This window comes from Sorex fumeus, unplaced genomic scaffold (assembly GCF_029834395.1).
Source record: "Sorex fumeus unplaced genomic scaffold, SorFum_2.1 ptg000009l, whole genome shotgun sequence".
Lineage (NCBI taxonomy): Eukaryota > Metazoa > Chordata > Mammalia > Eulipotyphla > Soricidae > Sorex > Sorex fumeus.
The window spans coordinates 10826691-10847193 of NW_026606066.1; the positions used below are offsets into that span (position 1 = coordinate 10826691).

General features: G+C 38.7%; 1 protein-coding gene across 7 annotated transcripts in view; it reads left to right on the forward strand.

Annotated features, from left to right (window-relative positions):
• The window catches only part of PKP4 (plakophilin 4), a 285729-nt gene that overhangs the window by 228549 nt on the left and 36677 nt on the right, over positions 1 to 20503 (forward strand). For 4 of the 7 annotated variants that reach the window (XM_056110157.1, XM_056110160.1, XM_056110164.1 and 1 more), the window contains 4 exons: positions 71 to 259; positions 2748 to 2967; positions 16547 to 16679; positions 17564 to 17777. In XM_056110157.1, coding sequence (XP_055966132.1) covers positions 71 to 259; positions 2748 to 2967; positions 16547 to 16679; positions 17564 to 17777 — 756 coding nt within the window. The remainder of the gene's footprint in view (positions 1 to 70; positions 260 to 2747; positions 2968 to 16546; positions 16680 to 17563; positions 17778 to 20503) is intronic. The other 3 variants (XM_056110158.1, XM_056110163.1, XM_056110161.1) reach the window with 1 other exon arrangement.

Below are 20503 nucleotides of genomic sequence, written 5' to 3' on the forward strand. Positions count from 1 at the left end.
TAGTTCAGATATGTTTTTAATCTCATACTGTTTTCATAATTTCTTAGTAAGACAATTTTTCTGCCTGTAGGCTTAAGGAGTTCCTATGCTAGTCAGCACAGCCAGCTGGGGCAAGACCTGCGTTCAGCTGTGTCTCCTGACTTGCACATCACTCCAATCTACGAGGGGAGGACCTACTACAGCCCAGTGTACCGCAGCCCAAACCATGGTGCCGTGGAGCTCCAGGGATCGCAGACAGCGTTGTACCGCACAGGCTCAGGTGAGCCTCAGCTCTGTTCAGCTCCCAGGTTCACAGATCCAAGATTCAAGAATTTTACTGAGATACGGTTTCCTGTTACAATAGAATCCTGTTGAAAATTTGGTTGTCAGATAAGCAGTTGTGACAGCAGATCAATGAAGAGTAAAACAAGTTCATTTAGTACCTATTTATAGGTGATGTATTTTTTAACTTAGTTCAATGTAATCAATGAACATAATGATTGTATGTTAATTCACAGATAAATTTGTGAGGCTATAAATCTGACTCTTTGGGTTAGAAGACTAATATATTAGAAGGAAAGCCTTTTGGTTTTGGGGTGGGGAGTGAGATTGTTTTCTTGTCGTTGTTAGAGGTGGTGGTGTTGGGTTTTTGCTTTGGAGCAATACCTGGCAAGTTTCGGGGGCTACTCCTGACTCTGCTTGGGGGTCATGTCTGGTGGTATTCAGGAGAGCATGTAGTGCTGTGACTCTACCATAAAAGATAACTGCCTTAGCCTGTCTTCTATTTCTAGCCCCTAAAGAGAAAGCCTTTGTTTAGTATATTTCTTTGTACTCTTTGTTGCATGTTGTAAATGGAACCTATATTTAGAGAAAAATCCATACATGGATTACTCGATACTCAACTGGCTTTGATTTAGCATATCTGTAGCCCAAGTATATTTGGTATTGCTCTCTTCTATATATTAGATTTTCCCTGAATACTGCGTGTCAAATGTGTAATGAATATTCTTTATGATGAACTCAATCTGGGACAAAATACAAAAGGCATTAATAAGAATAGGGAGCTAGTGCCCCACAGGAGTGCAGCCCAGCCTCACATAAATACTTCACTATAGAGGCCAGTAGAACTGAAGGTGGAGGCCATGGCTGTGTGAGCTGCCAGGCTGTGCTTGTGGGGTTCACCCACGGACACTCAGGCACTGCCTTCAAAATGGCAAAATGCAGGGGATGGGGAGGTAAAGACAGTACAGGGGTTGAAGGTGCACACACCCTGCTTGTGTGCCCATCTTGGAACCTCATGAACCCCTGAGTATTGTCAACCCAGCTGACCAGTAATCACTGGAAGAGGTCACTGAACTTTCTGAGCACTGCTTGGGAAACAACCCCTCCCCACAAAAATGTTTTAATTAAAAATGCTTTTAAATTTAAAAAATGAAAAAGAAGGAGTTAGTACAGATTTATTACTGGACTTACTAATGCTTACTAATGAATCCTTGCTAATGAATCCCAGGTAGCAATGGTATTAAGAAAAGGAATAGTATTAGAGAAAAGGCATAACTCTAAAAAATATACCTTCAGAATACCAAATATATTTCTCCTTGAAAATGTCTTTTTTTTTTTTTTTTTTTTACTTTTTGGGTCACACTGGTGATGCACAGGGATTACTCCTGGCTCATGCACTCAGGAATTACTCCTGGTGGTGTTCGGGTGACCATATGGGATGCTGGAAATCGAACCCGGGTTGGCTGCGTGCAAGGCAAATGCCCTACCTGCTGTACTATTGCTCCAGCCCTGAAAATGTCTATTTTTAATCCACACTAGTAAAAGAAAAAAATCCCACTTGTTTTTTGTATTGTGTAAATTGAGAAATTCCTTTTATAGGATTAAGAACTAAATAAAATCTTTATAGAAAAATATGTATACAGTCACTTGTGAAATACTACATTAATTGGGGAAAGTATTAAATACTTCAGACAGTAACTTTATATATACAGTATTATGTAGTGATTTGATTCGCTGTAACAGGATTGAATAAACAGTCTTCCCTCTTGTGAAGTAGATTTTCTGATGTCAGAATCAACAAATCTATATATAAGCACTCACTTACACTAAGTGTTCAGAGTTTGGTTTCAAATCTCAAATTTGTATAATGTCATTTGCTTTTTTATTGCTAAAATGAAATTTTCTAATTCTGTATTTTCTTTCTAACATTAAATTTATTTTCCTGTGTTTCATTTGCAGTTTGGTTACATATTAAGATCTATTTTGTAAACATATTTATAGTTCTGTTTGTTCTCTTTCCTGTTAATAAAATTGACAGAAATATTTCTTGCATGTTTTAAAAACCTACATGTCTTATTTAAGCAGAGATGAACTAGATAAGTAGACTCTAAAAGTAATCATTTTATATCATTGCCAAAAAACCAATACTGCTGTCCTGCTGGCCTTCTTCAATTTAAAAATATTTTGGTTTTAAAAGTTGTTAAAGTGGCTCTCTCCCTTCTAGAGAAGCACATTATTCTCTCTCTCTCTCTCTCTCTCCCTCTCTCTCTCTCTCTCTCTCTTTCTCTCGTATGATCAGTAGTTCAACAGGATGGGCACATGCTTTGCATGTGGGAGACCCAGATTCAATTTCGAGCATCACATGGTCCCCCAAGCACTGTACCACAGGAAGTAGCTCTTAATGCCACTGCTGTGGCTCGGAAACAAACCAATGAAAGTGTAGCCCTGTGAAGAATTTAGTAATTTTATTATTGTTGGCTTTCTAGTAGGTGTTGGAAATTTGCAAAGGACATCCAGCCAACGAAGTACCCTTACATACCAAAGAAATAATTATGCTCTGAACACAACAGCTACCTACGCAGAGCCCTACAGGCCAATACAGTACCGAGTGCAAGAGTGCAATTATAACAGACTCCAGCATGCGACACCAGCTGATGATGGCACTACAAGATCTCCGTCAATAGACAGCATTCAAAAAGACCCCAGGCAAGTATACTAGATTTGAGTCTTCCACAAGGAGTTAACTAGTTCCTTCGGTTTGACTTTCTTTAAAATGTTGCCAAATCTATTAAATTATCAATAATACCGTATGTCTGTTACTTGCAATTGTGTTCCAGCAGTTTAGGTCATTGAAGTTAATTTCATTTTAAAGACAGATTGCTTCTTCAGTTCTCTAATAGTAAGTTATAGGATGCTTGGGAATGTGTGAATATCTGCAGCATTCATCATTGAAATGCTTCTTAATTTGAATTACACAAAATATCTTATAGGATTACTTTACCCCTTTTCCTTTCTCTTGACTGTATTCTTAGGTGAGAACTTAAAGGAGAAAATATACATGATTGTTCTAAACTAGAGAAGACTGGTATTGTGTACATCTTGAATGATGTTTACTATTGTTATGCAGTATTTTTATGAACTAAGATCTTTGAAAAGGTCTCTGAGGAAATAACTTTCAAGAAGTTCTCATCATATGCAAGCAAAAAAATTGGGAAACAAGTATTGTTTCCTCTTTTTTATTCTATTTGTCCATGTAGGAAGCATTTTTTATTAAGATAAGTATGAGTCAACTTGGTACTTGGTTAAAACTGTCCTCATCTTTAGCAAAAGCTGTTTAAAATAGTTAGGATATAAGGCGATAGCACAGCGGTAGGGCGTTCGCCTTACGAGCGGCCAACATGGCCGACCCGAGTTCGATTCCTCCGCCCCTCTCGGAGAGCCCGGCAAGCTACCGAGAGTATTCGATATGCCAGACACAGTAACAACAAAGTCTCCAATGGAGACGTTACTGGGCCCGCTCGAGCAAATCTTTATAATTCAAAAGAAAATTGAAAATTAAAAAAATGAAATTGTTACTAAATTTTAAGCAGCTTCAGTGTTATTTTAAAGTGTCTTAGCAAAATTTCATTCACTCTTTGCTCACAAATGGTTGTTGCACTAGAAAATTTTTATAATCAAATTATTTTTAGCAACATAGTGAATATAAATTAAAAGTGTGAGATTTGAGTTATTAAAGCAAAATTAGTAAAAGTTGTAGAGTTGAGTGGGAAGCCCACTGCATCACTAAAACCATTTCACCAGGTTATATTTTTGCCTAGCTTTTTTAGGGTTTATATTTGCTTTTAGTTCTGTTGTTTCTTGTTTGGCACTATTTTGTCATTTTAAGGATATTTTTAAAATATAATAGCGCCTTCAATATGACTAAGTGAGAAAAATTTTTACATCATTTCTCTCTTTTTTTAATACTCAAAATGACAAAGGGCTCGGGCACCTAATAGATGTAGAAATTCCCACTAGGGCTTTAAATTGCAGGTAATTTAGACCATAGCTTGGCTGAACCTGCAGAAAAAAAGAATAGCTACCCAGAAAAGCAGTGAAGTATGATTAGAGTTCTGGGTTTAATATGTGTCCCTGAAGACTTTAGTTTTGACCTCTGGTATGAGTTGATTCACTATAAACAAGGATTTCATGTATGATAATATACTTCATCTATTCATAGTATGATAATTTCATAGTCTAATGCATAAAACTGTTATGGCTAGCTTTGATTATGTAAAACTTTAATGATAAAGCATTTTATAAGATGAATAAATGACTATCTTATATAGGCACATTTATTCTAGTTGAAACAAGAATAATAGAAATAAAGAAAACTAGAATAATAGATTCTAGGTGAATTTAAAGTTTGAATATTTAAATGAAAATATAAGGCTTATGACAAATTATTTTATATGAGAAATATTTCTACTTTTGCAAGTAGCACCTTTACTGTATTTCTCACTTTTAAATTTACTTGATCATTGATGTTTTATTATAGTTTGCCTAAAAGTTTTTTGTAATTCTTACAATGTTATTGATGTTTTCTATATAAGAATATGTAGAATTTTTCTAAAGAATTATCTAATTTTGAAGCAATATTCACTAGTACAACAAAGGATACATCAAAAGGACTTATAGAGGGATGATATTTTTGTTTTTTCTCCTTTCATTTTTTTAAACTTTTTTATTGAATCAGTATGAGATAGACCCTTACAAAGCTGTTCATTATTGGATTTTAGTCACACAGTATAATATTCATGATGTTCCTCTTTTTGTTTGTATTTGTTTTGTGGCCACACCCAGCAGGACTCAGGGTTTACTCCTTGCTCTTCACTCAGGGGTCACACCTCAGGAAACCATAGTGGTGCCAGGGATTGAACCTGAATCAGCTGTTTGCGAGGCAAATGTCCTACCCACTGTACTGTAGCTCTAGCTCCACAATATTACCTTTTTTTTTAAATGTTAATGCTTTATATATTTTTTCTATTTTTCTTTTTGGGTCACACATGGCATTGCACAGGGGTTACTCCTGACTCTGCACTCAGGAATTATCCCTGGCGGTGCTCGGGGACCATATGGGATGCTGGAAATCGTACCTGGGTTGGCAGCATGCAAGGCAAATGCCCTACCCACTTTGCTATCACTCCAGCTCCAACACAGCGTTACTTTTTAACAGCGAATCTGTGATACTCCAGAGAATAGTTCAGTTTATTGTCATCTTAACTTTCATGTTATGTCATTTTTTTTCTCCTCTAAATGCATCACTCACTGTCACAGTCACTGTCCTCCCATTGTTCATTGATTTGCTCGAGCGGGCCCAGTAACATTGTGAGACTTGTTACTGTGTTCCGCACGTCAAATACTTCATGGGGAGCTTGCCAGGCTTTGCTGTGCGGGCGAGATACTCTCGGTAGCTTGCCGGGCTCTCCGAGAGGGGCGAAGGACTAAATGCATCATAAAGCCCATATTATTATGTTACTTTTAGTAAATTGTGGCTTTATCAGTTTTTTATTGCTGTGATTTACAAAGTCGCTCTTTAAATAGAGTTTCAAGGATACAGGTTTCCAACACCAATCCCACCACCAGTGTCAACTTCCCTCCACCAATGTCTCCTTCACAGGCACATTTTAAATTTAGCTGTTGCAGTTTGGGGCTCATGCTTACAGTATTGTCGGCTCTGTTTTGGATCTATACATATACCGTACCACCTATGTTTCAGAGGACCCTGATTCTTTCCTTCCATCCTCTGCTTCTTAACATTCTCCCTCAATTTTTTTCCTTCTGTCCTGTTTCATTTCTGTACTTTAGTAACAGGGTTAATCTAGCTATTTCACTTTGATACCTGCATTTCTTCCCATGTCTTGTTATTCTACGTACCGAAGATGAGTGAGATCATCTGGTATTTATGCTTCTTCTGACATACTTCATTTACCATGATTGTCTTTTTGTTTTGTTTTGTTTTGTTTTATTTTGGGGACCACACCTGTTAGTGCTCAGGGCTTACTTCTTGGCTCTGTGCTCAGAACTTCTTCTGGCAGTGCTTGGTCCATTTGACGTGCCAGGGAACAAACCCAGGTCCATCACATGCAAGGCAAAAACCCTATCTGTTGTACTACCTCTCCACCCCCATTAACATAATTGTCTCTTAAGGGATAAAGTAAAATTCACTCATATAATCATTTTTTAAATTATCATCTTCCTCTCTTCCGATAAATTCAGATTACCTTCTTGACTCATTTACCTTAAGTCCCCAAAGAACTTCCTTCAGCTTCTTGTGTATGTTGCATGTCTGCGAACAATTCTTTCCAGCTTCAGTTTATCTGAAAACGTATTCTCTTGTTTTTAAAAGATATATGTAAAAGTCAGGATTGACAGGTACGAGTTTTCTTTTTTCTTTTAGTACTTTAAAAGATGTCATTCATTGTCTTCAGAACTTGATTATTTCTGATGAGTAATCAGACATCATTTAAATCATTCTTATTATGTAACCTCCCTTCTGTCTTGGCTGCCTTTCAGAGTTTTCTCTTTATCTTTGACCTTTAACAGTTTTTTTTTTGTCCCAGAGTATCTCTGTTCTCCTGACATCGGGCATTACCTTATAGATGACTAAAGTTCTATTCTTTTTTTTTAAAAAAAAAAAATACTTTTTTTGTTCTTAAGATTGGACCAATTTTATATGTCTGTTTTTAAAATATTCTCAAGTCTGCTACTAAGCCTGTCCAGAGAATACAGAGATAGAACAGCAGGTTGGGTGCTTGCCTCACTGACCTGGGTTCCCTGTGTTCAATTCCCAGCATCCCATATGGTTCCCCAGACATCACCGGGGTGATTCCTGAGTGCAGAGCCACAAGTCAGCCCTAAGCATTGCTAGGTATGGCCCAAAAACCTGGAGGTTGGGAAAGCGCACCTAGTCCATTTTATTTCAGAAAACTGATTTTGGTTCTATTTTAAGACCCTGGGTGCATTTATAAAAAGCATTTTATAGTACCCTTCTGATGGTTCCAAATCTGGTTTTTCCCTTGTTCATTTGCTGTTGTTTGCTTTTTTTTTTTTTTTACAGTTGTAGATTTACAATTTTTTGTGCTTGGGTTTCAATTATACAATGATCAGATACCCATCCCTCCACCAGTGCCCGTTTTTCACCACCATGGATAATATCCCTCCCACCCCCATCCCCCCATCCCCCCCTGCCTCTGTGGCAGGGCAATCCCCTGTGTTCTCTCTCTCCTTTTGGGTGTTGTGGTCTGCAAAAGAGGCATTGAGTGGCAAACATGTTCAGTCCATAGTCTACTTTCGACATGCATCTCCCCTCCTGGGAGGATCCTCCAAACATCCTTTATTTGGTGCTCCCTTCTCTATCTGAACTGCCCTTTCCTCTAGGATACCCGGCTAGCCTCTAAGTTATGGAGTAATCCTCCTGGTGCTGATCTCAGCTATTCTTGGGTATTAATCTCATACTTTGTTACTTTATATCCCCCAGATGAATGCAATCTTTCTATGTCTATCCCTCTCTTTCTGACTCATTTGACTTAGCATGATACTTTCCATATTGTACCACTTGTATGTAAATTTCATGACTTCATCTTTTCTAAGAGCTACATAGTACTCCATTGTGTAGATGTACCAAAGTTTCTTTAACCAGTCATCTGTTCTTGGGCATTCAGGTTTCTTCCAGTTTCTGGCTATTGTAAAGAGTGCTGCAATGAACAAACAAGTGCAGATGTCACTTCGACTATACATTTTTGCCTCTCTGGGATATATTCCCAGGAGTGGTATTGCTGGGTCAAATGGGAGCTCAATTTCTAATTTTTTGAGAATCGTCCATACTGTTGTCCAGAAGGGCTGAACCAGTCGACATTCCCACCAACAGTGAAGGAGTGTCCCTTTCTCGCCACATCCACGCCAGCATTGGTTGCTTTTGTTCTTTTGAATGTGGGCCAGTCTCTGAGGTGTGAGATGGTATCTCATTGTGGTTTTGATCTGCATCTCTCTGATGATTAATGATGTAGAGCATTTTCTCATGTGCTTTTTTGCCATTCGGATTTCTTCTTTGAGAAAGTTTCTGTTCATTTCATTGCCCCATTTTTGGATGGGGTTGGATGTTTTCTTCTTGTGGAGTTTAACCAGTATTTTGTATATCCTGGATATCAACCCCTTGTCAGATGTGTATTCGGCGAATATCCTTTCCCATTCTGTAGACTGTCTTTGTATTTTGGTCACTGTTTCTTTGGAGGTGCAGAAGCTTCTTAGTTTAAGATAGTCCCATTTATCTATCTCTGTTTTCACTTGCTCGGCCAGTGGCGTGGCATCTTTGAAGATACCATTAGCTTCAATATCATGGAGGGTTTTGCCAACTTTATCTTCAATGTACCTTATGGTTTCTGGTCTGATGTTGAGGTCTTTAATCCATTTTGATCTTACTTTTGTACATGGTGTTAGGCAGAGTTCTGAGCCTATTTTTTTGCATGTAGCCGTCCAATGATGCCAACACAATTTATTAAAGAGGCTTTCCTTACTCCACTTCACATTACTTGCACCTTTATCAAAGATTAGATGATCATATGATTGAGGGGAGATGTCAGTGTATTCAACCCTGTTCCATTGGTCTGCAGTTCTGCCTTTGTTCCAGTACCATGCTGTTTTAATTATTACTGCTTTGTAGTACAGTTTGAAGTTAGGGAGGTTGATTCCTCCCATTTTCTTTTTCCCAAGAATTGCTTTAGCTATTCGTGGGGGCTTATTGTTCCATATAAATTTCAGGAGTGTTTGCACCATTTCTTTGAAGAATGTCATGGGTATCCTTATAGGGATTGCATTGAATTTATACAATGCTTTCGGTAGTATTGCCATTTTGACAATGTTAAGTCTCCCGACCCATGAGCAGGTGATACCTTTCCATTTCCTCATGTCCTCTTTTATTTCCTGAAGTAGCGTTTTGTAGTTTTCTTTGTACAGGTCCTTTACTTCCTTAGTTAAGCTGATTCCTAGGTTGATTTTCTGAGGCACAATTGTGAACGGGATTTTTTTTTATGTTGCTTTCTTCTCTCTCACTGTTTGCGTATAGGAAAGCCATGGACTTTTGGGTATTGATTTTATAACCTGCAACTTTACTATATGAGTCTATTGTTTCTAGGAGTTTTTTGGTGGAGGTTATTGGGTTCTCTAAGTAGAGTATCATATCGTCTGCGAATAGTGAGAGCTTGATTTCTTCCTTTCCTACCTGAATGCCCTTAATATCTTTTTCTTGCCTAATCGCTATTGCAAGTACTTCCAGTACTATATTGAACAGCAGTGGAGAGAGTGGGCATCCCTGTCTCGTCCCTGATCTTAGAGGGAAGGCTCTCAGTTTTTCCTCATTGAGGATGATGCTTGCTGTAGGCTTGTGCTAGATGGCTTTAATTATGTTGAGGAAGGTCCCCTCTATACCCATTTTGGCTAGGGTTTTCATCATAAAGGGGTGCTGGATCTTGTCAAATGCTTTCTCTGCATCTATTGATATAATCATATGCTTTTTATCTTTTCTTTTGTTGATATGATGGATTATGTTGATTGATTTCCGAATGTTAAACCATCCTTGCATCCCTGGGATGAATCCTACTTGGTCATGGTGTATGAACTTTTTGATGAGTAGTTGGATTCTATTTGCTAGTAGTTTGTTGAGGATCTTTGCATCTGTGTTCATCAGGGATATCAGCCTGTAATTCTCTTTCTTTGTGGTATCTCTGTCTGCTTTTGGTATCAGTGTGATATTTGCTTCGTAGAAACTGTTCGGAAGTGTTTTTGATATTTCAATTTCATGGAAAAGCTTAAAGAGCATTGGGAGTAAGTCCTCTTTAAAGATTTGGAAGAATTCACTAGTGAATCCATCCGGGCCAGGACTTTTGTGCTTGGGGAGACTTTTTATTACCATTTCAATTTCCTTGATGGTGATAGGTCTGTTCAGGTATTCCAGGTCTTCTTGGTTCAGCCTTGGGAGTCTGTAGGAGTCTAGGAATTTATCCATTTCCTCGAGGTTTTGATGTTCCATGGCATAAAGCTTCTCAAAGTACTCCCTGAGGATCCTCTTGATTTCTGTAGTTTTTTTACTATGTCCCACCACTGTTTTCGGGCCATGAGGGTTTCATCAGAAAAATCAGCTGTGAATTTTAAGGATGCTCCTTTGTAAGAGATTTCTTTCTTCGATCTTGCTGCTTTCAGAATTTTGTCTCTGTCTAAGGTTTTGGTCATTTTGATCAGAATGTGTCTTGGGGTATTTTTATTCGGATTTCTTCTAGCAGGTACCCTTCGGGCCTCCTGAATGTGGTCACAAGTTTTCTTCAGCTCTGGAAACGTTGTAGCAATGATGTTTTTGACAGTTTCTTCTTCATCAAGGTTTTCTTCCTGTACCTCTGGGACTCCAATAATTCTTATGTTACCCCTCTTGGCTTCATCACGATCTTCTCTTGCCATCTGTTCCCGAATTGTGAGTCTCTTTTCCATTTTCTGCTCTTTTCTGGAGAGTCTCTGAACTTCATCTTCAAGCTCACTGATTCTGTTTTCAGCAGCTTTTACTCTGCTGCTGAGGCCTTCCACTGAGCTTTTCAATTCGCCTACGAGATTTTTCAGGTCTGACATTTCTGATTACATTTTCCTCATTTCTGCCTTCAGATCCTCTTGTCTTCTATTGGCATTGCTTTCCATTGATTCTTTTAATTCCCTAAGCATCCTAAGTAGCTCCCTTCTGAATTCCTTGTCAGAGAGGTTGTCTAACACTACAGTACTGTTGTTGTCATCTGGGCTAGACTCTTCAGTATGAAAGTTTGGTGGGCTTTTGCGTTGCTTTACCATTGTGAGAGGTGTGGTTTAGTCCTTCACGTTCACTGTTACTATTCTGCTTGATATGCAGTGTGAGTTAAGATAGGCTTATGAGTTATTGGCTACTGTGTTTCTAGTGGCTGAGCTAAACTAGAGAAGTTTCCATCTAAGAAGGTAGCTTATGGTTCCTATGGCATATGTAGTGGGTAAATATTTCGTGGCCGCGTTAGCGGCCGCAGCTCCGGAAAGAGTCCCTGGCACTGGGCGAGGAGTTGGGAACGTCTCCAGTTTGGAATTGGAGCCGTTCAGCTTTGTTGCCCAGAGCTGGGCCTCCGTGCCCGTCCCGCGCAGCTCAGGCGTTGAAAACCGGCTTTCTAGGGGCTGGATCTAGGTGCGCATGCCCAGAAAGGGTCCCAGGCCCTTGGAGGCGGGCTGTACCTGTTTGGAATTGGAGCCGTTCAGCTTTGTTGCCCAGAGCTGGGCCTCCGTGCCCGTCCCGCGCAGCTCAGGGGTTGAAAACCGGCTTTCAAGGCTGTTTGCTTTTTTTTTAATGTAGGAGTACTGCTATTATTCTGTTATTTGCTTTTTCTGAATCTTTGTAAATCACTTTTTAAAATTTCATATATTTTACAGTTTGAAATCATATAATTGTGACTCTGTATTATATTTTCTCCCCTTAAAGTTCTATATTTACTGTGGTAAATTACTAAATTACACAGACATGTTTTTATCTTGTGGTGTTTGATTTCATTTCATTAAGATGGTTCCTTTTAGACTTGTACAATTCACACATAACCTTACTCTGTAGTACGGCCTCTACTTCGAAATGTGACTTCTCTGGAGTGTGAATGCTGAGGTGCTCAGCAAGCTCTCTGCTCTGGCTAGACTTAAAGTCCAAGGACCCCTGTCTGTTCTGTGCAGCCATTATTAACCAGACCTATAGATATGCCTGTACGTGCAAAGTCCAGTGCTCAACCAAGATTTACTGAGTACTCCTCAAATATTCTTAAAATTGTTCCTTTACCTGTGTCTTCTCCAGGCCCCTGCTCCAACAAATTCTAATCACTCTGATATTCCTAAGTTCCAGTCTCTTTCCCTCCGCTTTCTAAATCCAGTACACTCATTCTCTATGCCATAATCCACAAATTACCCTCAAACAGAAAGTCAACTAAATCTGGACCTTGGAGCTCCAGAGATAATAACTTCTTTTTTTTAATTTCATTTTTATAAAGTTGTTCATAGTAATTGATTACATTCAATATTCCAACACCCCACAATTGATTATACAGCAATTCCTGCAGCCCCACCACCATTACGCCTTCCCACCACCATGTTTCAAATTATTCCACCCCAATACCCCAACCCTGCCTCAAAGCAGAATATAATAGTTTATTTCATATTGCTTGCTATGAATAATCCATTAAAGATGATCCAAAAAATTTTCTTAGAGGAAAGTGGGTGAAGATTGTTGTATAACCTGGAGCTGTTAGGCCCTTGTATGGAGTATAAGATACTGCTCCAGGAATTTTAAGATGTTAAATAGGGCGATAAAGCTAGAATTAAATGTTTAACTGGATGGTGACTTTGGGGTCTGAAGGCAACTCTGCAGCATGTTGCTCTCTTCTTCTTGTGAGATTTATTTATGAGTCTCTGGATTATGTCTGTTAATGAGCTTATATGATGCCAATTTGTGGCCTTGACGGCCAGCTACTGGAAGCCCAGGGAGATGAGGGGAGGTTACCCATTCCTGACTCCAACCAAGCAAGCCTGGAGATTTCCGTCACAAGTCCCGTATACCTGGATTTTTCAGCAGACTCTCTCATGGATATCCGAGCCTGTGGAGATTGGCTGTGAGCATGGTGACAATTGACTTCTGGAGGTTTTTGGCTACCAGGGCTCTTTTGGGGCAGGTCGTGGGGCTCACAGCCTCCACCCCCCAGCACACCCCCCCACACACACACACAGGATATCCCAGATGAGACAGCCTGGCACGGGTATGTGGCATCTCTGCAGCATGTTGCTGTCTTCCTTTTCCAAGGTTTATTTGTGAGTCTCTGTTAACCTCTTCTTTAAAATGATGTTCTTACCTAACCAGCTGTCCAAGGCCTGAATACACTTTTCTTGTACCCTTAGTCCCATTTTGTAGAAGTTTATGGTAGTAGGACAAAATCTAGTACCATACTGAAAACAGAAGTCTGGACTTAGATTTGATAAAGGGAATCCTGGTGAGCCTTAAGGCTTCAAACCTCTAAATTGATAGTCTTTCTTGGGTACATTTCTGACCTCAGTCAAATTGACATTGCCAGTCACAGCTGTCTGTCCACCTCTATTCAAAATCCACCTCTTTGTGTTGTGTGTATTATGAGACTGCCACGGTTCCCAGGTAGGCTAGGAGATCTTGACCATCCCTCTTTCATTTAAAGAGGATGAAACTGTGCTTTTAATAATGATTGAATCATCAAAGTGGCTTAAATCACACTCTTGCATTCTGTTAATTACAGCATAGATTTAAATAAGAAGCTTTGAACAGTTTTTTTTTTAATCAGAAACAGTTAACAGTCTCAGCACATCAAAGGAAATCTATTTATTATAAAGAGTGCCCTTCTTGGAATAGTTCATTTTTTCAGAAATGAATATTTGTGAAATATTTTCATAATTGAAAGCATATAAAATATCTGATATATCAATCACATTAAGGCATCAGAGTCAACCCAAGAAGGCAGAAATAATAGCTGTAGTCTTCCTATTTTACAGAAGGGTATCCAAATAATTAAGTGGTATTCAAAATCACATAGTAATTGAACCACCTGAGACCTGAACATAAAGCAGCCTACTTCCAAAATATGTGTTTTTTTATGATGTGTCTTACTGCCTCTCTTGGTACTTGTGGGATTATATATATATATATGTTGATAATGACATTCTCCACCTATCTCCCTAGCTAGAAATCTCTGCCTCATCTTTGACTTCGCTTTCAGAGAATCATCTGATTAGAGTAGTAAGACTAAATGAGAAGGGAAATAAAAGATATGTAGGAAACTATCAGAATGGTCCAGGTAAGATAAAGGGAATGAGTGGATTTGTTTCATATTAAATGTTTTAAGGACAGTACAGCTTATTGAGGATTAGATGAGGATAGGGAAAGATCATTCTCACCTGTCTTCTTGGTTTCTTATGTGTGAGACAAGATATAAACTATCAGAGTTTCATTTTACTCTACCACTTAATTAATAATCGAGGTTTCTTACCTACATTTAATGTTATAATGAAGTAACAGAAAAAGTAAATGAAACAATACATATAAAGTTCTTCATACAGTGTACAGATAAAGTCAATAATAGCTCCTATTTTTAGGTTTTAGATTAGAATTGGCATACAAGATCGTAAATATAAAATCATGTCTTATTCAAATATATGTGTTTCTAGCTCCTGCTTTGGCACCTTAACATAGTAAGGAATTACTAATTAGCTTGAATGCATGATATATTGATCAAGGGGGAATTAACTACCCCTTTAGATGAGCCAGTTAGTATATGAAAACTTAGAGATAATGAGACTTTTTTTCTTGAGATGAGAACTTTTATGAACTCTTTTAGAAACTTTAAAGTACACATGGTAGTATTGTTAACAGGAGTCACCAGGGTTTCATTAAATAATTTTCTAAAACGTTTATTCTGTATTCATTTTTTTTAATAATAGTTCACTTCATCCTGTAGTCAGAGACATCAGATTTATAACTTTGCATTCCATTTGTAAGAAAGCAAATTCGGAGCCGGAGCTTAGCACAGGAGGTAGGGCATTTGCCTTGCATGAAGCCGACCTGGGTTCAATCCCTGGCATCCCATATGGTCCCCCATGCACCACCAGGAGTAATTCCTGAGTGCAGAGCCAGGAGTAACCCGAGCATTGCTATTGTGACAGAAGGGGGGTGGGGGGAGAGAGAGAAGAAAGAAAATTACTATATAACTAAGATTCCCAAACAGTGGGTCAGTCAAATGACACCAGAATATTCTGCTATAGTGTTACTACCAGAAATAAAGTATAAAAGTATGTGTACTTAGTATAATTATTCAGGCATTATACAAGAAATTATGCAAGAAATGGCACAGGGTTTGAAAGCATAGACTGTCAAGGCAGAGGAATTCCATTAAACGTTACTCTGTATTTAACTAGTTGGTTGACTTGAAGTAAATTGCTTTCTGCCTTAACCTCTAGTCTGTAAGAAAAAATGAGCAAATGTACTTTTTCAAAAATAAATATAAAAAAATGGGGCTGGAGCAGTAGCATAGCGGGTAGGGCCTTTGCCTTGCACATAGCCGACCCGGGTTCACTTCCCAGCATCCCATATTGTCCCATATGGTCCCCCAAGCACCGCTAGGAGTAATTCCTGAGTGCAGAGCCAGGAGTAACCCCTGTGCATTGCCGGGTGTGACCCAAAAAGCAAAAAAAAAGTTATATGTACATATATATATATATATATATGGAAACAGAGAGAGAGAGAGAGGAGAAAGTGTTAATAGTGAGTTTATTCTGATTAAAAATATTTTTCATAACTTTCTAGCGGTAGGGCATTCGCCTTACAAGCGGCCAACATGGCCGACCCGAGTTCGATTCCTCCACCCCTCTTGGAGAGCCCGGCAAGCTACCGAGAGTATTCGATATGCCAGACACAGTAACAACAAAAGTCTCCAATGGAGATGTTACTGGGCCCGCTCGAGCAAATCGACGATCAACGGGAGGGCCTTTACCTTACCTTTACCTTTTCTATATTTCTATCTTATAATCAGAGACAACCGCAAATAAAACCATCCATCTAGCAGCCAAAGAACAGTACAAAGGTTGAAGCACTGTCTTGTCTACAGCCAAGCCTGGTTTGACCCCCAGCACTGCTTGGTCCCGAAAGCACCACCAGGAGTAAGCTCTGAGCAGCTCTGGGTGTGGCCCACACACCATTCCAAATTAAAAATTGTAAATAAATATAAAGTATTCTTATGGTTGACAATATTAATCATTTCTAGAATGAGACCAGCTTCATCTCCTCACCAGCTCTTCTTCCTCTCCTCTCTCCTTGGGCCTTACATCACACCTAGCTAAAGTGCATTGTTTACCTGAGCCTCACAACTACTCTGTATCTTAACACAAAATAGAAAGGCATAAAATTAGACTCAGGAGGAGGAAAACAGGAATGACAAAATTAATCACATTAAAAGCTTTCTTTGTTCCCCTGAAACTCTTTTTGGTGCATCAGTGCGTCATGATTTTTTAAGATCATAAGCATCTGGACCACTGGGTATTTTCATCATGAGAGCAAAAAATTATTTACCTACATATATTTCAGGATTTGGGTAACTTCCCATTTCAGTCTCAGCTGTGCCTTTCTTAATAATAAATGTTTCCTTTAGTGTATTGCTAAGACCCAGGCCTTCTTTCCTGAATCTCTTTTCTCATGTAGAGAATTTGCCTGGCGTGATCCTGAGTTGCCGGAAGTCATCCACATGCTACAGCATCAGTTTCCATCTGTTCAGGCAAATGCAGCGGCTTACCTACAACATCTATGCTTTGGGGACAACAAAGTGAAGATGGAGGTAGGACCCAGTACCTGTGTTATCCACAAGCAGGCACACCCATTTCATCGGGCATTCACACATGTGCATGCTTAAGAAATTATCAGATGTCATTCAGAGGCTACTCTTTGAATACTGGGTCCTCTGGGGTTGATTCTGGGGTGCTGGGTTGAGGGTGGTTTTAATGGTGCCAGGGATCAAGCCCAGAGCTCCAGCCTGTAAATTATGCACTGCAATCCATTTAGCTCTCTCTCTCTCTGGCCCTAAAAAGATCATTTATAACTTTCGACTTCTTCTTAAATAAGCATTTTTGTATTTTTCTGGAAAAACTAAGACGAATATATCTCTTTAGAGTTATTTTAGAATTTACCGATCATTTATCTGAATATTTCAGGCATTTAATACACAGAACAGCATACCAGTTGCAGAGCAAAGTGTATTTGATTGAGCCCAGAATTATTCAGGTAGTATGTTAATGAGTTAACAAATGAAGGGAAATTGTCAAGAATAGACTAGAGAAACAAATCTAGAAACCAAGTGGTTCAGTCGTAATCTATTCTTGTATTTCCTCCAATCATGACATTGTATATTTCCATATTTGTTCAGGCTATTTAGGAGATAAAATTCAATGCCTGCAGTGTTCAGAGGGTTGGAATAAGTCTCTGATTCCAGTGTGGGAACTTTAATACATCAAGTTCTCCCTTCCCTTTTTAAAAAGACATAAACAGAAAGAGATCTTCATATGAGAATATTCTTAAGATGTTTTAAAGATGTGTTGTTCGAATAAGACTAATCTTTTGAAATAGTGCTCTCCATTTCCCACGATCTTTCCATTACAGGCTTTTTCTTGATTACTGATGAAGCACATGTCACTCAGGCCTGGTGCCTACTATTTTTCATTCTAGGTATGTAGGTTAGGGGGAATCAAGCACCTGGTCGACCTTTTGGACCATAGAGTTTTGGAAGTTCAGAAGAATGCTTGTGGTGCTCTCCGAAATCTTGTTTTTGGCAAGTCTACTGATGAAAATAAAATAGCGATGAAGAATGTTGGTGGCATACCTGCCTTGTTGCGACTCTTAAGAAAATCTATTGACGCAGAAGTAAGGGAACTTGTTACAGGTGAGTAAGCAATATGCTTTTGTCCTGCCAGAAATGCTGTAAACCACCTAGATTGTGCTCATGCATGATAGCATTGGGAAGGAGTTGGGGGATCTAGGTGGAATATAATAATCTGGTGCTCACCTGGACAAAGGCTATAAGTAATCTACAGATTCAGAAGGCCATCTCTTGTTGGTATCAATATTTTATGTATTTGTGTATAAATATTAGCTAATATTGATGTCTGGTTTATAAAAGACTTCAGTTGTCCTTTTAAATTATGTATCCCACAGTAAATCTACTTATTTTAAATAGACTGGATATTCTTTATTTTAAAAATAAAACATACTTAATGGATTGGCTCCCATCCATTGCATTCAGTGTCTGAAAGCCTTTCAGTGTCTCAGATGCTGTCCTAGGTACTGGGGTCAAAAAGATGAATAGACCTCAGTCCCTGCCCTCAAATAGCACTTCAAAGGAGCAGTTCTGCTGGTCTTGTGACTGTCAGGGAAAATATCCACTGCCCAGACTCAGTGGATATTACATTGGAAGCACAGAGGAGAGGGGCAGGTAGGCTCACTGGTTCATGTGAATCCAAAGTTGTCCTAAAGACAACCGAGAAAGGCAGAGGCTGAGTAAATAGGGACAGAATTTCCTCTTAGAGCAGAAGCTCATAGCCAGCATGTGATAAGGGATCAATCAATACTTCCAGCCAGAAGAGAATTTTAAAGACTAGTAAGACCAGAAAGAAGTGTAGTTTGGTTTGGGGGCGAGGGGGGGGCGGGTTAAGAGGAATTTGTGTTTCCTCTCTCAATGAGAGTGATTATAGCGCATGTCCTAGCCAGTTGGAGACTCTTAAATGTTTTCTTTCAGCGAGCAGCAAATTGATTTTAAGTTAGATATGCCTGGCATCTGAGAGGTATGAGTAGGTCAGTAACAGCCTGAACTATATTTTCGGTAGAAAAAATAGGAAGGCAGTGAAGAAAAGGAAACAGAAATACTTCATAGTAAAGGGCATAATAGTCTAATGTGAGAGGTTGAAAGTCCAAGAGAGTTGAATAATAACTTGTCTTGAGTTACTAGATTCCATGGAGCCATGGGCTAAGTTCAAGGATGATTAATGAATGCTTGAAATTGGGATGAAAGAATGATTGTGGACCAGGGATGTAGCTAAGTAGTGGAGCACATACCTTGCATGTATAAGGTCCCACCCAAGTTTTTTCCATGTCCACTTTGCCCACAAAGGAGGCAAATTAATGGCATAATGTGAAACAGGACATAATACTGAGCACTGATTAAGAAGGAAAAGAGTTTATGGTCAATCAGTGAACCACTTGTAACTACTAAAATAAGAGCTGTGTTCCATTCCACAGCATCCCCTCTCACCCCCCTAATTATTAACACATTAGATCTATCCATAGCAGCATAGATAATTTTTAAAAAATAAAATTACAGAATGATAATCCACAAAAAATACTTTTTATAGACTATTTCAAAGTATACAAGTTGGGCCTTTAAGTTAAATTTTTATATGTGCATATGTTAAGGAATTAAATTTATTTAAAATAATTTAGGATGGATTGATAAGTGGCCTATGGGGGGTTTGCGGTGAATGGAAAAAACAAGATTGAAAAGTAAAATTCAGCTGTTTTTTAAAAAGAAATAGAAATTTGAAACAAGACAAATACTTTTTTTAAATTACATAGTAGATTTCTGGTTGTTTTATATCTATGTACTATATTTTCATGCTTCACATGTTTTTATATATAAAATTATATGTTATAATATATACTTAAAAGTTTTTAACAGTATTTTTTCCATATTGATCCTATTCCCACTGACTTCCACTGTGAAATCAGAAGCAAAGGATTTAAATATATATTAGTAAGACTTGGGAATACAGCAGACCATAGTGAAACTAATACTTAATGGCATCGACTTTTCCATGAGATATTAGTGTTAAAAATAAGTACTCTGTTCTCCAAATAAAGTGTGACACTTACATCCTAAACTCAGAATATACTTTATGTATAATCTTAAAATCTGAATGGACTATCTGCCTTAATGTAGTTTAAATGTTAATGCTTTGACACATCTGAATAACACTTTGATTTATTTGTCTATGTTCCCTCTTCTACATGCTTAAGAGCCCTCATATCCTCTCACACAAAAAAATAATTTCCACATACAAACAGAAGTATGTGTATGTATGAGTATAAAATGTAAATTAGTAGAGTTGAAGAGAACTAAGTAAAAGAGCACTGACATCTCTCTCCTGGGGGTCAGAGCAATCACTGTGGTGTCCCCAAATTTATCCTGAGTTTTTTGTTGTGGAGGCACACAGAGACCATGGTATTTGCAGTACTTGAATGCTCTTTTTTGTTTCTAATGCTGCTTTCCCAGAAATCTGTTTCATAATGCACAGGTAGCCTCTGCCATTAACATACCTGACAATCAGCCCTGAAAGGTAGTACAGCAGATCAGGCACTTGTCTTGCGTGCAGCTGAGCCGAATTCAATCTCCAGCACCACATATGATTCCTCAAACCGCCCCAGGACTAATCTATGAACAGAGCCAGGAGTAAGCACTGAATACCACCAGGTGTGGTCCCCAAACCAACACACACACACACACACACACACACGCCCGCACACACGCCCGCGTGTGAACTCCCCCCCAAAAAACTGCTACAGGATGATGTATATGTGCTCCCAAGAAGTCAGTGAAGAACCAGGAATCACCTGGTT